The following is a 17,615-nucleotide window of genomic DNA, read 5'->3' as shown; positions in this document are numbered from 1 at the left end:
TCCTCCCCCTCTTGCCGTCCCTCTCCTCCCCCTCTCCTCCCCCTCTCGCCGTTCCTCTCCCAGGGTTCCCACGTGACCAGGTGGCCCGGGTTCTACATCCTGCAGTGGAGGTTTCACACCATGCCGGGCAGCGCCTCCACCAACCTGCCCCGCGTGGACGACGTCCTCGCCTCCCTGCAGGTCTCCTCACACAAGTGCAAAGTCATGTACTACACAGAGGTCATTGGCTCCGAGGACTTCAGGTTAGTAGCAGTGTGTGTGAGCTGATACCAAATGGGTCATCAAAGTAAATGTAATTTATTTTTAAATCATACTGTATTTTGTGTTATTATTGTATTGTATCATCACTTTTTTCCATTTTATATTTTTTGTATACAATATTGACATTAATGTCCATTGTAGCCATTATGAAGTGTCAAGTGTAGGCTTCCCCTCCTAAAGAGAGAGGCGTCCTTTTTACCCTCCACTCTTTCTTTTCAATGCGCTCCTGTCCTCTTATCGCTCACCAACCCCTCTTCCACTCCTTCTGTCTCTTCCTGTGAAGAACGGCTTGCTTTGACGTTCAAAGTTTGTAAGTGGACTTGTGTTCCCTTAGCTTTGCATTGCGTTTGGTTGCTTACGAGAACTCCCATTTAACAGTTAGCGACAGCTCTGTAACATGCTAGCATCCTGACCCTTCGCGTATGGCTTTATTTGAGCATTACCTCACCAGCAATGCTAGGCTTTCTCTTTTGTGCTTCAGCTAGAGAAAGGCCACTCACACTCACTAAGCTAGCTAGTCTCACCCTTGCTTGCATGAATGACTAACAGACACATGCTTTTTTTTGTTTCGAGTTGCCTTCCTCCTTTGCCACGAAGGGCTACCTGTATTTCAGGGTTCCCCAACTGGCGGCTCGCGGGTGGTTTTATTTATTTTCATGTGGTTTTATTTATTTTCATTGTTGGACATAAAAGACTGATAAAAGGGATTTTTTATTTAGGAAATCTGTTCCCAAGTATTCCCATGCATAATAGAGGCACGTGACGTCATACAAATCTAAGTAAATGTAAAATTAATAGGTTTTAATTCAAATATGATATCTGTTTGAGCTTCTTGCGGTCAATTTACAGTCTACAAATGATTTGTAATTATGTTCCGGCCCCCCGACCATCTGCTCAAGACAAAATCAGCCCCCAGCTGAATGTAGCTGATGATCCCTGCTGTGTTTTTCTGCCGCTGCAAATTGGTTGATATGGATAAGAAGTCTTTTCATTCATGCCCCTCAAAACTGTCACTGAAGCATGAGAGACCATGTTTTAGTCACCGTGGGTTAGAAGAACCTATTTAGTGCAGTATGCTAAATGAATGTCACACAGAGTGGATTCACCTCCGTTTGGTTTGACTTGCTGCATGAGCCACACTATTCGGCACTGTACTTGACAAAGCAGGAGCTTGAGCTGGGCATTAATACCAGACCAGGGATCAAAAACTATTTGAAATAATTTCCTATGTGACAATAAAACATTTTTTTTGTTTATACTTAAGCTGTGCTTGATAGAGCTTTCCTTTTGCAATATAACCAATAAACAAGTATATATATATAACCCCTCCCACCTATGCAAACACTCAAAGAAATTGAAACATTTCAAATAGTTTTTGCACCCAGGTCTGTTTTAAGCCCATTTAGTATGTAGTTCTAAAACCTTAGGCCAACAACAATAAAACATTTAAATAAATTAATCTAACCTTTTTTTTTTACTCTCTCAGGGGCTCTATGACCAGTTTGGAGTCGAGCCACAGTGGTTTCTCCCAGCTCAGCCACGCCACCTCTAACCACTCCCAGTCCAGCTCCATGATCTCCAGGTAGAGGACTACAACTCTTGCCAAGGACTACAATTTGTCCTCTTCTGAACTACAAGTCCCAGCTCCTCCAGCCTTCACAGTCCACACTTTCCGCCCTAACCACCTCAAACCTGTACTACTATTAGTCAGTCACAATGTGGATCTGAAGCATGCTTGCACAACAGAGGATAAAGAAAATGTCGGCAGTTGAAAACAAAGACTTGTGATTTAAAGGGCTCCATTTTTCTTGCAGCAGGCCGTGTATATATCTTCCCAGCTTTCTCCTGGGCTGCTGAACAGAACGTTGGCAGAACGTTTTCTGCTTGCTGAGACGTTGGTAGGTGTGGGAAGTGTCGCACCCATGGAGCGCAATGCCGGATCAAGCAATTGTCACACTCATTTAAGGAGCTGTGAGACTGGATTAAAAACGGGATGCGTCGATACATATATGCAGTAGAACACTTTACGCGCATGCACACTTCCAAGGTGTTGGTGATACTGGATGCGTTGTTACAATAGAACATGGACACTTTATAGGTTGAAGAAACAGGAAGCACTGTTACCTGCAGACAAACATGCTCAAACATAGGAAGACACACAAACACATACTGTATCGACACAAACCATAAACACACCTGCAATGACATGCAGAAAAACACAGTATTTGCCATATCACCAGTGGGGTTTGTCTCTACCTGGTGAATTGTTTATAGGTCAGGATTGGGGTAAAGCCGTAGCGAGGTATCGTTTAGAAGCAATAAGCAGAGTTCGAATTTTTACTATTGACATAAATAGAAATGTAATTATCATAAAAATGTGTGTATGGAGGTTTGTCCTCATGGGTGCTATGTGCAATGTATAGGTGACCTTCCAGTTCCTGGGTGACTAGATGGACGGACAGACAGGCACATTTTAATTTAGCTAAACTTTAATTTGGAGAAATAGCCAAAAGAAATTGCCAGAGGTTATTTTGGAAATTGGAATTCACAAATGGAATTTGAATTAACACATTTTGAATGTGTTCGCAAAAATTCTCTTTTTGGCACGAGACACTTAACCAGTGATTCCTTTTAAATTCTTGAATTTCAATTACTCGGACTTGAATTTGAATGGATTCCGCCCCAAAATGAGTGTTTCCCGTCTCTCCCTGACTGCAGGAATGAACCTGACCCGTAGCTAGGTGTGGTGTGCTTTTGCTAGCCAATGGAATGTCCCGAACTGTCAGGGTCACAGGTTGAATAGGTCAAACTGCTATTCTTTTTTAAAGGTGTGGATATAGAGGGAGGAAGTGAATGTTTTTTTGTGGTGAAAGCTTAATCATTTGCTACTGCTCCATTCATAGAAATGTATTGATGCGTACATGTACTTGGGCTAGTTGGATTGTGTTTTCAGTAAGAGTGAAGTGTGTTGCTGCATGCTCATATGGGGATATGGTTGATTGATGATTTTAGTTTAGGAGTTACCATAGTAACTACTCATGAGCCATTTGTTAGGACCATTTTAGCCTTTGTAACTAACCATGTATATAAGAAATATATCTGCTTGGTTAGGGGACACCCCCTTTGCCTCGACTGAGGGAAGTGGACGAAATTGACGATGTTTCCATTGTAATGCAACGTACCCATGCAAATAATGTTCTGTACAGCCACCTTGTGCTTCTAAAGCACCAAAGACCAGCCAACAAAAAAAACTCTGTTCCATCTTCTAGTTTCAATGTTTGTTTTTTTGTCACGCTAGTTTGGAGTGTTTTAGGGGCTGTTTTGTGAGCTTCAAGCTCACGGAAGAGATATTGAACTTTTCTACAGACTGTAGGGCTGTTTCAAACGTTCGGTAAGCTTTTGCCTTGCATTACAAGCTGAGGCTCTCTCAAGACAAGTAAGCCCATCCAGCCTGGTCAGTGCCACCATGCTGCTGCTTGACGTTAGAGGGCCAAAGACGTGTTTGTTGATGGGCGTTGGATCTCACTCCCAAGGATTATCGGCCAATCAGGACCCGTCTGTTTTTAACAGCTTTTTGAGATACTACTTTTTTTTAAATATGATAACGAAACCCCAAAAGGTCAAAGTGAATCGTCTAATGTCTAACTGGAATAACGTGAAGTGCTTTGCTCACTGAGGAAAGGATCCGCTCAGAACGAGGGCTGTTCAGAATGAACTAATTTATTAAGTTTTAGTGATTGAATGGAATAATGAATAACTGTAAATGTCTGTAAGGGTGTCACCCATGTCAGGTCTGAGGATGTGTAGTTGTACGTGACTTATTTTCTTCTGTACTAATTTTAACCTTGAAGCATGTCTAGAGATAGACTAGGATGGGTTCCTACTTTCGGGCTCTTTATCAAAGGAAACTCATAATGTCCACAATGCGTAACATAATATCAACACAATGTGTAACGTGCTCAACGGTTCACCAAGCTGTAGAGGTTCCAGTCCTGAATAGGTCTTTGTTCCCTCTCACAGTCCTGTCGTGTTCAATGTTAGTTTTTCCTCAGCAGAGTTGGAACAGCGCTTTAGAAGTGTCTCACTGTGTTGTTTTAAACCAGAGACCGATTTCTTCAGTTACCTTTCAGTTTCATCAGCTGACCTCAACATGGGGTCACTGCCACGACTGAAATGTGTCTGCTATGTAACCTGCTTTGCTCTACTTATGTCAACCTTCACTTCTACTTCTCATTTAGATATGAGGGCTATTTCTGTCTTGTTTGTCTGTGTCACCAACCATATCCTGATTTCTCCATTTCTAATCTAGCCTCCCTTCCTATAAGACAACGATAATGTTGCATATCTTTATTTCCCTTGAAATTCATAATGTTTAAAGAAAGAACTTTGAATTAATATAAAATAGCGCCTTTACAATTTTTCAAACCATTAAACTTGAATTATGAGAATTAAAAGTTGTCTTGTTTGTGTAACATATCTTTCTATGTTTGATCCGGCTTCAACCTGCAATGCACGCAGCAATCTTAGTTTAAACTCAATTTGACTGTGTAAATGTGGATACATTTAGTTATCTGTATGTAGGTGACTTGAGCTATCTCAGACAAAATGATAATCAGAAAGAGTTGAACATTGAGTGGATGAATAGCTGAACCGATGGATGGGATTACGTAAAAGGTGGGTTTTTAGACGGGAATGGAAGATGGTCACTGAATTACAGGCAGATAGTATTCGCTGGGGACCAGTTTGAAGCCTAAAATCTCATTTGAAAGTGCTTTCTTGGTAACAAAAAAAGTTAATTACTGTATGGTATTGAGGAGCTGTCCAAGGTACTACTGCCTAATGCCCACTAGGTGGCAATCATCAAATATAGAACAGAATATGCACAATCAAATCAAAATTGTATTTGTCACATGAACCGAATACAACCATAGTAGACCTTACATGCTTACAAGCCCTTAAACAACAATGCAGTTTCAAGAAAAATAAGTAAAAAATAAAAGTAACAAATAAAGAGCATCAGTAAAATAACAATAGCGAGGCTATATACATGGGGTACCGGTACAGAGTCAATGTGTGGGGGTACAGGTTAGTCGAGGTAATATGTATATGTAGGTAGAGTTAAAGTGACTGCATAGATAAAAGAGAGTAGCTGCAGTGTAAAATAGGGGTCTGGGTAGCCATTTGATTACCTGTTGAGGAGTCTTTTCAGGGGGTAGAAGTTCAGAAGCCTTTTGGACCTAGACTTGGTGCTCCGGTACCGCTTTCCATGCGCTAGCAGAGAGAACAGTCTATGACTAGGGTGGCTGGAGTCTGACAATTTTTAGGGCCTTCCTCTGACACCGCCTGGTATAGAGGTACTGGATGGCAGGAAGCTTGGCCTCAAGGATGTACTCAAATCAAATTTGTATTTGGCCGTACGCACTACCCTCTAGTGCCTTACGGTCGGAGGCCGAGCAGTTGCCATACCAGGCAGTGATGCAACCAGTCAGGATGCGGGTCCACAAACTAAAGACAAGTTTGGATTTGAACTGCACATTTTGTACAATGCATATTTTATGAGTCTGTCTCAGTTGTGTTTGAAAGACGGTACAAGTGCCACTGCAATGAAACTGCTACATGTGAACTTTTGTGTGACACTTGGTGTTTTCAAGATAACTGGGAACTCGGAAAAAAACTAGGTAAAATCATAACGTCCGTGGTCGTCAGCTCTAGAAGGATGCCCGAGTTTCCGACTTGGATGATCATTCAAAACGAATCACAGTCGGAGATTTCCAGCTGTTTTGAAAGTACAGAAGTCGGACATTTCCGAGTTCCCAGTTGTTTTGAACGCGGCAAGCGCTGTTTGGTTCCGCCCATATGGAGAGACGTTACGAAACAACACAAGGTACGACCAAAGATATTTATAGCTAACCCAAGACAGTGCATCTGTGTCGTTTACAGTTGGAGCAAATGCAGCATAGTGGGCAGAACATGCAAGGAGGTGGACAAAGCCAAGCACGAGCTAGCGAGATCCTATTGGTGCGTTGTAGCATGTATTTGCATATTTTCGTTAGGGAACATCTCTGAAGTGCGCGTGTGCACAAACTCAATTCAACGTTGCACTCCTTCTAAACAACGCCCCCTTTTAAACGTTAGCAAAGCATCAAGTCTATAAAAAATGTGTGCACTATGTTCGTAACAGATTATAGTTTTGGGAACAGAAATGTATTGAGAGCAAATTTTTCAAAGATGAAAAAATGTGCAGAATGTCGGCCCAGTTTAACCTAGTTCCATCCTCTCACACTACCCGCGACTGTACTTCCTCTCACTACCATATTTGGTGGTGAGAAAACGAACGCTTCAGCTTTATAGCCCCTGTGAAGCGTCTGAGTTTATCCTTCTGTCTGTGGTACAAACGTTATTATACGTCAGTGGTACAACACGGAAGAAGGTATTCGCTTCAATAATTTGACACTTCTGCTTGTTCACCTCGAATAACTACATGTCTATTCTTCCTCAAGAAGAATTGGTCAAGAAATGGGAAAGGTCAGACACGTTTCTCTTAATTTGACATAATAAAATGGCAATATGTAAACTCTATTTCACAGCTACTCGCAGCGAAAAGGAGCACGCGCTGCTCCTCCTCACCTGTGTCATATTGTCATTTGATTAGGACACCACAGACGGGTGTGACAGCTAGCTATCTAGCTAGCTCACATAATTTGCTAGCACCCTGGTAGCTACAAATACAGTGCTTTCTAGCTAGTTAGTATAAATAAAGACAGACATTACAAGAGGCAGAGCAGTTGTCTGGCACATGGAGCAGTGGCGGTCAAGATGAGGGAGGATGATTGTGTTTTCATGAGCATGGCCCTATTTTTCTATTACAGCATATTGGATGAATGTCATTCATATTCCATTCACCCAGTTCATTGTAACAGCAATATGTTTAGGCTACAACTTTATACTCAAATTGTCCCTATACCCATCATGAGGTTGCCACAAGCTAGCCTATGAATGAAAGTTTACAACGTAGGTGCACACATGTCGAGAGATACATTTGAGGTGACAGACAGTGACATTCAATACCGCCTTGCACACACTTGCCTGTATCAAGCTGATATAGGATGTCATTATTAGTCCAACAGTTGCAAGAGTTTCTATTGGACAAATTCAAGTACGTGTATCCCGTTTCTTCCATTTAAGAAATGTTTTTCAACAGAATCGGTGGAATGAACATACCCCTGATCACGCTGTATTCCTTCTCGCATCCATGCGCTCTCCTCCTCTCACCTCTTCCCTTCGCTTGTGGACTTCAATGCACAACACATCAGTTGTATGTGACCAGGCGGAAAAACCTTTCCAGGCCAAACCGCTAAACACAGCCTACATCGTTGTCACCATATTAGCTAAAGTAACGTCATAGTCAGCATAGCTAATAGAACTAACGCGTTAGTAAACCCGCTACAATCATGCAGTAACGTTACAGTGTACAGTCAGTAAGCAGTTACACCGGCAGGCCCCGGTGGCAATAAATTAGTAAAACCTTGACTTGGAAGAGTTCCAGTGTTGTGTTGGATAGTCATAGCCAGCTAGCTAACACAGCATCCCTCTGTTTGAGCAGGGTGTTTCAGTAGGCTAAACTAGCCAGCTGCATTTGCTAGCTAAGTAAGTGAAACTGAAAGTGAAAAAAATGACAATCTCTGTATATATATTTCTTTCTTGCTTCTCCATTTTGGAAGAAATTCATTTGTTCAAAACTGTTCAACTACTCTCTTTGAGTCAACTACTCACCACATTTTATGCATTGCAGTGCTCTCTAGCTGTAATTTATGCTTTCGGTACTAGATTCATTTTCTGATCCTTTGATTGGGTGGACAACATGTCAGTTAATGCTGCAAGAGCTCTGATAGGTTGGAGGACATCCTCCGGAAGTTGTCATAAGTACTGTGGAAGTTTGTGGAAGGGGGTGCCAACCATGATACTCCTAAGTTTTGTATTGAAGTTAATGTACCCAGAGGAGGACGGAAGCTAGCTGTCCTCCGGCTACACAATGGTGCTACCCTACAGAGTGCTGTTGAGGCTACTGTAGACCTTCTTTGAAAAATAATGTGTTTTAATCAATTATTTGGAGACATGATTATATTTAGCATAGTTCTATCTAAAAAGGATAACCTTTGTAATGTTTTACCATTTTTCTTTTTATGAAATTCACTGACGAGGATGGTCCTCCCCTTCCAACTCTGAGGTATCTCATAACTTTGAACCAACTTCGATTTTCGACGTTTAACTAGCTAACAATTTGTTGTCCTCCCCATTTCAATCTCCACTGTCATGAGTTCACTAGCTACACAAGTTCAGTTCCACCCCTAGCCGTTTGGAGGCCCTAAGGGATAGTTCTAAGTTTACTGGGGTGGGTGAGGAGGGTTGTCAAAATGTGTATGTTTTGTGTTTTTGGGGGGGGGAGCACAGGGTAGGGTAGTGCACAATGGTGTAAAGTACTAAAGTAAAAATACTTTAAAGTACTACTTAACTATGTTTTTGGGGTATCTGTACTTTACTATTTATATTTTTGACAACTTTTACTTCACTACATTCCTAAAGGAACTGATGTGCATTTTACTCCATACATTTTCCCTGACACCCAAAAGTACTTGTTACATTTTGAATAGCAGGACAGAAATTGTCCAATTCACGCACTTATCAAGAGAACATCCCTGGTCATCTCTACTGCCTCTGATCTGGCGACTCACTAAACACAAATGCTTTGTTTCTGAATGATGTCAGAGTGTTGGAGTGTGCCCCTGGTTATCCATAAATAATAAAAAACACTAACAATTGTGCCATCTGGTTTGCTTAATATAAGGAATTTGAAATGATTTATACTTTTACTTTTGATACTTAAGTAAAAAAAAAAAAATGGTTTACTTTAGATACTTAAGTATATTTATAATCAAACACTTTTACTCAAGTAGTATTTTACTGGGTGATTTTCACTTTCACTTGAGTCATTTCCTGTTAAGGTATCTTTATTTTTACTCAAGTATGACAATTGGGTACTTTTTCCAGCACTGGTAGTGCATTTTATTCCCTGCTTTACAATCCCATTTTTCAGGCTTTACTATAGAATTTCTTCCATATAGCCACATTTTCTCATCTGCTTCCCCTATCAAGGTGTTTTCGTACTTTCCTTATGCACCACGCTTTTCTGCATGCTTACTATACTGTCAACTCTATTCTGCCCTCTATCCATAGTGACAATAGTGGTAGCTGGATTGTTTGTCGAGATCTGCAATAGGCTAACTAGCAATCATACCACACATAAAATCATTCAAAGCTGCACCATTTTCTACATAAATCCACAAGAACATAGAGGAATAGCTGATAGGCAGCGGAGAGGCATGGTGCGTCATTGCACAGGTGTCTTTTATACTGATAACAAGTTCAAACAGGTGCCATTAATACAGGTAACGAGAGGAGGACAGAGGAGCCTCTTAAAGATGAAGTTACAGGTCTGTGAGAGCCAGAAATCTTGCTTGTTTGTAGGTGACCAAATACTTATTTTCCACCATAATTTGCAAATTAATTAATTAAAAATCCTACAATGTGATTTTCTGGATTTTCTTTTCTCATTTTGTCTGTCATAGTTGAAGTGTACCTATGATGAAAATTACAGGCCTCTCTCATCTTTTTAAGTGGGAGAACTTGCACAAATTGGTGGCTGACTAAATACTTTTTTGCCCCACTGTATGTGCCGTACAGAATCCTGACAGAAACACTGCTAGCCTAACAAAACATGTACTGTGACTAAAACTCAACTGGGACATGCTTTCAATGGTGCTCTCCAACACCTGACACTAATATAGTGGATTATGGGGGGGTACCCTAACTGTGACTCAAACCCTGGTCCCTATGACTGTCATTCCAAAAACCATTATACTGTCACAATCCTCGCTATATGAGCCATGATGAGGGTGGCAGGTAGCCTAGCGGTTAAGAGCGTTGGGCCAGTAACTGAAAACTCGCTTGTTCGAGTCCCCAAGCCGACTAGGTGAAAAGTCTGTCGATGTGCCCTTGAGCAAGGCACTTAACCCTAATTGCTCTGGATACGAACATCTGCTAAATGACTAAAATGTAAGGATACAATTCCTACCAAGTGGATTAACCCTATTAGCACGATCCATAGGGTGTTTGCCTTTCACGCCAGAGACTCGGTTTAACTTCCTTGTCCTGCCGTTTGCTACAATGGTGTTTGAAGTGAGATGGCGGCCGTGCCTTCAAGTACAGAGGGGGCAGTGTAGCAAACCTCACTATATGAGCCGCGTTGCAATTCCCAGCAACTGGGTTAACCCTATTGGCACGATGTTTGTCTTTCACGCCAGCAATCTTAGTTGTATTCCCTGCCCCACTGTTTGCTCCAATACCAAAAGGCTAAAGTCTCTTGATGAGGTTGTTAGGTGTTGTATTAAGGTTGTTTAGTATTATTACAAGGGGTGCAAGTTTAATTACATTTTTAAATTATGATTGTTGTTTTTTGTTGGCTCGCTTTACATTTCAATTTTTTTTAATCTGTTATACAATTAATTCAATTTGTATGGTCTTAGGCACATTATTGTTTTCAAGTGAGTACAATTCTACTCTAGACTGTAAATTGTAGTGAAAATGTCATTGAAATAATGGTGCAAAAGCCCTGTTATTTGAATGTTGTGGATCAGTTGTGGGTCTACTCTCAGATCTTAATATCTAGAAAGGCACAGTACAGGACAGTCTGGCTGTATTTTTACTTCTGATACTGATGCACTGTCTGTTGCTGCTCATCATTCTCCCAAGTCTTCCTATATAGTGAAGCCACAGGCCTATGCTCCCAGCAGGCCCTGTTATTCAGGAAAGCTTAACGCGCGTTCTGCCTCCTTTCTGATCCGAGTGGCTTTTCCTCGATCTAGAACCTAAGGCTTCAATATAGCCTACATATTTGTCATTTAACTTTTAAAATGTATTACCTTTTTTGTGTGGCAGAAACACAACTAGTGATAATGTTTTCATCTGATTAGGCTACTTCGAAAGTCTCCTGTAACCTACCTGCGCACGCTATCCACTCAAATATAATCCAGCATCCAAACTGCACACTGGCCATTCAATCAATGGCAAGAGACATCTGTTACAAAACACCCAAAAGTTGAATGACATTCGTAGATTGTCAAGCCAAGCCTTTGATACTGAGTAGGGAGGGATCTATTTTCTGTTTGTCGAGAGTGACATACTCTATTTGATTGTAGTGTTGAAAACGTAAACCAAGATGAAGTCGGTAATCGGTATGCAGTTATGCATTGCTTTTTGGTTGTGTGTGGTGCATTGGCACAGAAACCTGTTGGTGGGGAAAACATTGCATATGTTTTATATACTATACTATATACTATAGTAATACGTAGTAATAAGGCACAAGGGGGTGTGGTATATGGCCAATATACCACGGCTAAGGGCTGTTCTTAGGTTCGTAGTGCGTGCATACAGCCCTTAACCGTGGAATATTGGCCAAATACCACAAACCCCCAAGGTGTCTTATTTCTATTATAAACTGGTTACCAATGTAATTAGAACAGTAAACAGTGATTTAATCTCATCAGCATTTAGGGCTCGAACCACCTGGTTTACAATTATAGATATATCATACAAATGTACATCTGATTTCCCCCTGGCTAATGATTATTGTCTGCGCTGTCTCTGATCGTAGTGTAGTGAGGCAGGCAGGGGGAGAGAGCTCATCAGTGGTGGTCGGCAAACCCTCAACCTTTCTGGCCCGTAGCATCGACTGTGCCACAAAACCATGCTGAAGTGGTCAATTCGATATCCACGTTTACTCATTTTGCCATGGGGCAGAGACACATTTTTAAAGCTAATTTCCTGCATGACTTATGCCATGTTAATGATGTCTGAGTGACGAACAAAATCAAAGGCGGCCCCCCGGAGGTCAGCACCCCTGGGTGACTGACAGAACAAGAACAGAAAAACTGCTGCTGCACAACCAAAATTGCAACTTGTGTACGGTCCCGTGTGGCTCAGTTGGTAGAGCATGGCGCTTGCAACGCCAGGGTTGTGGGTTCATTCCCCACGGGGGACCAGGATGAATATGTATGAACTTTCCAATTTGTAAGTCGCTCTGGATAAGAGCGTCAGCTAAATGACTTAAATGTAAATGACTTAAATGTAAATGTTCTACTATTCTAACTCTCAACAGTACGACTGAGCTTCTGGGTCTCCGCTTGTGCTTGGAGCCAGCCCTGCACAAGTTGGTATTTTAAACCCAATGAACTGTGCTCATGGAATATCACACATCAACCACATAACCATGTAACCATGTAAAATGTCTGAATGTAGGCCTAGTTATCCTTGTTCAATAGTGGATAGCCCTTGTGAGGTTCAGGTAGGGTTGTCTTGGGAGAACAGTAGTAAGTTACCCTATGACACCAGCAGAGGGACACAGCAACTGGGCAGGTGAGGTGAGACCTTTCTGCAAGAGAGAAGTTTCCTGCCAACAGTAACCCTGGAATGCTGCCAGTTTCAGCCATCTCGCTCAGCCATTGACTTGTGAATCTATTGTGACTGTCACTGATAATGGTATCATGTCCCTTTTCCCAGCGCCGCCTCCTTGGTAGATTTGTGTCTGACGCTGGAGATGTAGAAGCCAAGCAGATGGTGTAGGGGGACCGGTGCTGTAGAATGCCTCATTACTACTAGAAGTCTTCATCTGCTGTTGACCGGTCCAAATTTGCTCCCTACCTCTCCCCCTTGGCCACTAACCCTTTGCGGTTTTCTCTGCCTCTCCTCTTTCTCTCCTAGTGAACAGGCCAGCCTGAGGCAGCAGGTGGTGGAGGAGGACACAGAGGATTGGCAGAGATGTCCCGACTTCACCGGGCTGGAGAGGGTTGGAGGAGTGGACCTGTCGTTTATCAAAGGAGATGACGTCAACGCCTGTGCCCAGCTAGTGGTGCTTAGCTACCCAGACCTAGAGGTAAGGCACTGACTCGGAATATTTCTATGCTAATGCTAACCATAGGCTGCGTCTTAATGCTATAAAGCCCAAACGGACCATTTCTATGCTAATGCTAACCATGGGCTGCGTCTTAATACTATAAAGTGGTTTCCTTTCCTCCTCTGACTCATAGGCACTGTTTGATCATACTAGATGAAAGAAAGATGGTGTTCTTTTTTGTATTTCACCTGAATAGCTATTCTGTATTAGTGTGGATCAAAGAAAGGAGACAAGGAAAGGAAGTGACTTGAAGGTATTGACACACAGGCCATGTCTGTTCAGTCATCCTAGCAGTTTGTGAACATGAGTCTTGCCTCAACTTTTCATTGCCTCTATTTTTCATTCTTAACCGTTCCGCTCCCTCTATTGGACCCGACCCTAATTCTCCATCAAGGGCTGTCAACTCATTCTGAAACACAACCCATCATAATTAATGATATTTGCCAGCTTGTTTTGTTGATACATGGACCAATTTTGTTGTAATGTTATTATAGTACGGCTAATTAAATGTTCCCCAGTCAGTGCAGACACAATAATTTACCCCGAGTCTCTCCCATTGGATTTTATTGGATTTATTCACAACACAGTGGTTTTTGCATCATAAGCCCAAACAATTTCAGAATAGCCAAGAGCCACAATTAATTTTTACAAATTGGCTACTTGAAGTTTAAAATAGTTTTGAATATCCAAGGATGAATATCTGCGTAATTTTCTGAATTATAGTAATTTGTGTGACATTCACATGACAATTAACATAGAAGATACTAAATAAAAATTCTGACAATGACGGGCATTTTAGCAGGAACACCAACTCCTCAATCAAATAAAATTGACTTGATAGAACAATGTGAAATAAATCAACACAATTTATGAAACAAAAAATACACTTGTGTGATACCCATTTCCCAACAAGTTAATCACAAATACTTGAAGCTCTCAGAAATAATAACTTTTACTTATGAGTACAGTATGATGATACATTTTTATTTTCCAACACAACCTGCAGCAACAGTATTTTACTATAGCTGCATTAGGCAGGAGGAAGAGGAGCACCATTGCCAACAACATGGTGATGACATCCACTGAGTGGTAGCTGTATCATGGCATCCTGTGGGACTCTGAGCGCAAGTCAGCAGCTTCTTTGTGTCTCATGACGAACTCGATCCAGTAGACGGCCCTGTCCAGTGGCTTCATGGAATGGTCTGGAGTGCTTCTGCATGTTGAACTTGTAGGCACCATTGTGGAGAACTTCATGCAAGCCCTGAAGAAAGATCCCTCTATTGAAACTGCCAATGTCTAAAACCTTGGCTCCTCCTCTCTCTTCCAGCTGGAGAAGATTGTCAAATTGGTCTTGGAACAGTGGCAAACCCAACACCATGGTAAATGGCCTCCTTGACAACATTTGTAACCCCATGTGACACAAATGCTCTGATCTTGTCATGACCAAGGAGGTCAGACTGAGCCAGCCATTTTACCAGGAGGGTATTGTTACCCAAAATTGAGGGTTTGTCACTAACATGTCCCCACATGACTTTCTGAGGCGTTGGGAAAAGGCAGAAGCAATTTCAGTGGATACATCCCTAGTAAGACTGACTAAGGATCCTAACTACATTATAATGACCCCATGTTCTCCAGAGCTCTGAACAAACTTTTCCAGCTCTTTTGAGAGCGATTGAGCAGGCTTACAATAGAAGCCATGAATGTGTACGATGTTTGGCATAGTTGGACGTGGAGACCCGAAAACAAAATCAGAGCGAATCAACCATAGGTCAGCTGAACGGAGCAATCTGTAATAATGAATATCTCGGCCAAAGTATTTATCACAAAGCTCATCATAGTATAGATTGAACTCTACAGTTTCATGGTAAACCATAATACCATAAAAACATATTTCCGAGCCGCTGTAAGAAATCCATATCCTCCTATAAACTTGATCTAAAAACTGGAACAAATGACTGGCGAGGGAGAAAGAGCAAAATGTGTATACCAGCTGTGGTCCAACGAGCACTGTAAACTAAAGGCAATCTAATATAATGCACCAGCAAGACTCCCCCACCCCAATGCAGGATCTGTGAGCACCATGTCATACCTCGCCTCCACAAGGCTTTTCATGAGTTCATTATCCTCAAACATTGGTCTTACCATACCACACATACGTTCTTGAATCTTTGAAAGTAAACTCAGCAAAGAAAGAAACGTCCCTTTTTCAGGACCCTGTCTTTCAATGATAATTTGTAAAAATCCAAATAACTTCACAGATCTTCATTGTAAAGGGTTTAAACACTGTTTCCCATGCTTGTTCAATGAACCATAAACAATTAATGAACATGCACCTGTGGAACGGTCGTTAAGACACAAACAGCTTACAGATGGTAGGCAATTAAGGTCACAATTATGAAAACTTAGGACACTAAAGAGGCCTTTCTACTGACTCTGAAAAACACCAAAAGAAAGATGCCCAGGGTCCCTGCTCATCTGCGTGAACGTGCCTTAGGCATGCTGCAAGGAGGCATGAGGACTGCAGATGTGGCCAGGGCAATAAATTGCAATGTCTGTACTGTGAGGTTCCTAAGACAGCGCTACAGGGAGACAGGACGGACAGCTGATCATCCTCGCAGTGGCAGACCACGTGTAACAACACCTGCACAGGATCGGTACATATGAACATCACACCTGCAGGACAGGTACAGGATGGCAACAACAACTGCCCGAATTACACCAGGAACGCACAATCCCTCCATCAATGCTCAGACTGTCCGCAATAGGCTGAGAGAGGCTGGACTGAGGGCTTCTAGGCCTGTTGTAAGGCAGGTCCTCACCAGACATCATCGGCAACAACGTCGCCTATGGGCACAAACTCACCGTCGCTGGACCAGACAGGACTGGCAAAAAGTGCTCTTCACTGACGAGTCACTAGGGGTGATGGTCGGATTCGCGTTTATCGTCGAAGGAATGAGCGTTACACCGAGACCTGTACTCTGGAGCAGGATCGATTTGGAGGTGGAGGGTCCGTCATGGTCTGGGGCGGTGTGTCACAGCATCATCGGACTGAGCTTGATGTCATTGCAGGCAATCTCAACGCTGTGCGTTACAGGGAAGACATCCTTCTCCCTCATGTGGTACCCTTCCTGCAGGCTCATCCTGACATGACCCTCCAGCATGACAATGCCACCAGCCGTACTGCTCGTTCTGTGCGTGATTTCCTGCAAGACAGGAATGTCAGTGTTCTGCCATGGCCAGCAAAGAGCCCAGATCTCAATTCCATTGAGCATGTCTGGGACCTGTTGGATCGGAGGGTGAGGGCTAGGGCCAATCCCCCCAGAAATGTCCGGGAACTTGCAGGTGCCTTGGTGGAAGAGTGGGGTAACATCTCACAGCAAGAACTGGCAAATCTGGTGCAGTCCATGAGGAGGAGATGCACTGCAGTATTTAATGCAGCTGGTGGCCACACCAGATACTGACTGTTACTTTTGATTTTGACCCCCCCTTTGTTCAGGGACACATTATTCCATTTCTGTTAGTCACATGTCTGTGGAACTTGTTCAGTTTATGTCTCAGGTGTTGAATCTTGTTATGTTCATACAAATATTTACACATGTTAAGTTTGCTGAAAATAAACGCAGTTGACAGTGTGAGGACGTTTCTTTTTTTGCTGAGTTTATATCAACATGAGAATTTTGTTCTCTGAATAATTTTTTAAGAAGTGTATCCTCTGTGTGTTTTTGACGGATTGTTTGTAATTTTATCAAGCCCGCCTATTGTTGAGATGCTTATTAAGGTGTAGAGCAAGGATGGGCAACTGGCGAGCCGGAACGCAGCCCGCCTTTTTTAGGCCGAGGCTCAATTTCAACCCCATGCCCAAAAGCCACCGTAATTCAAGAATGAACCAAAAACAACACAGACTCTCTCCACGTGTCATCCCTGGGGACATATCAAATACAGCAAAACGTCTCCATCAATCAATAAATATTTGTATTATTTATTGCATTACCCCGTCAATTAAAATGCCTAATTAAAAAACAAATCCAGGACTCAGGAGCCTGTATAAATCTTTTGGTTGACTTGCACACTAGATTTTCTTTTTAATAACCTGACAATTCACAAAAGAATGACAAGTCGCAAAATCCCAAAGACCTTGTCATCGACTTCAGGTTGATACTGTCAGCTCCAGTGGATCCATCGCAAGGGACCAAGGTATAGATCTCTGTTCAATGATTAACAAAAAATTGAACTTTGGAGCCAACTTTGTCAAAATGCCCAGATAGTTTTTCAGAGGCAAACTAAGAAGGCTGAGAGTGAATTAATCCATTTTGCAGTCCTTCTATCCTTTTCAAAAAAAAATTTA

At 42.1% G+C, this 17,615-nt stretch overlaps 2 protein-coding genes and 1 pseudogene across 10 annotated transcripts in view; 2 read left to right on the top strand and 1 right to left on the bottom strand.

Annotated features, from left to right (window-relative positions):
* LOC139568665 (SEC14-like protein 1) overlaps positions 1-4,715 on the top strand; it is a 54,225-nt gene extending 49,510 nt beyond the window's left edge. For 2 of the 4 annotated variants that reach the window (XM_071390658.1, XM_071390656.1), the window contains exons 15-17: positions 64-242; positions 545-571; positions 1,748-4,715. In XM_071390658.1, the coding sequence (XP_071246759.1) occupies positions 64-242; positions 545-571; positions 1,748-1,847 (306 nt within the window). In that variant the 3' untranslated portion in view covers positions 1,848-4,715. The remainder of the gene's footprint in view (positions 1-63; positions 243-544; positions 572-1,747) is intronic. The other 2 variants (XM_071390659.1, XM_071390657.1) reach the window with 1 other exon arrangement.
* Positions 4,716-6,629: 1,914 nt separating this feature from the next.
* The window catches only part of LOC139568668 (endonuclease V-like), a 50,635-nt gene continuing 39,649 nt past the window's right edge, over positions 6,630-17,615 (top strand). For 3 of the 6 annotated variants that reach the window (XR_011673643.1, XM_071390662.1, XM_071390661.1), the window contains exons 1-2: positions 6,638-6,786; positions 13,078-13,249. Coding sequence is in view for 3 of the 6 variants with exons in the window: in XM_071390662.1 (XP_071246763.1) it covers positions 6,743-6,786; positions 13,078-13,249 (216 nt within the window). In the remaining 3 variants the exon portion in view is untranslated. Of the gene's footprint in view, positions 6,787-13,077; positions 13,250-17,615 lie in introns of all 6 variants that reach the window. The other 3 variants (XR_011673644.1, XR_011673645.1, XM_071390660.1) reach the window with 2 other exon arrangements.
* LOC139568666 (UDP-glucuronosyltransferase 2B33 pseudogene) lies at positions 14,176-15,403 on the bottom strand (annotated as a pseudogene).

This window comes from Salvelinus alpinus, chromosome 2 (assembly GCF_045679555.1).
Source record: "Salvelinus alpinus chromosome 2, SLU_Salpinus.1, whole genome shotgun sequence".
In the NCBI taxonomy this organism is placed as follows: Eukaryota; Metazoa; Chordata; class Actinopteri; order Salmoniformes; family Salmonidae; genus Salvelinus; species Salvelinus alpinus.
This window is presented reverse-complemented; position numbering and strand designations above follow the sequence as displayed.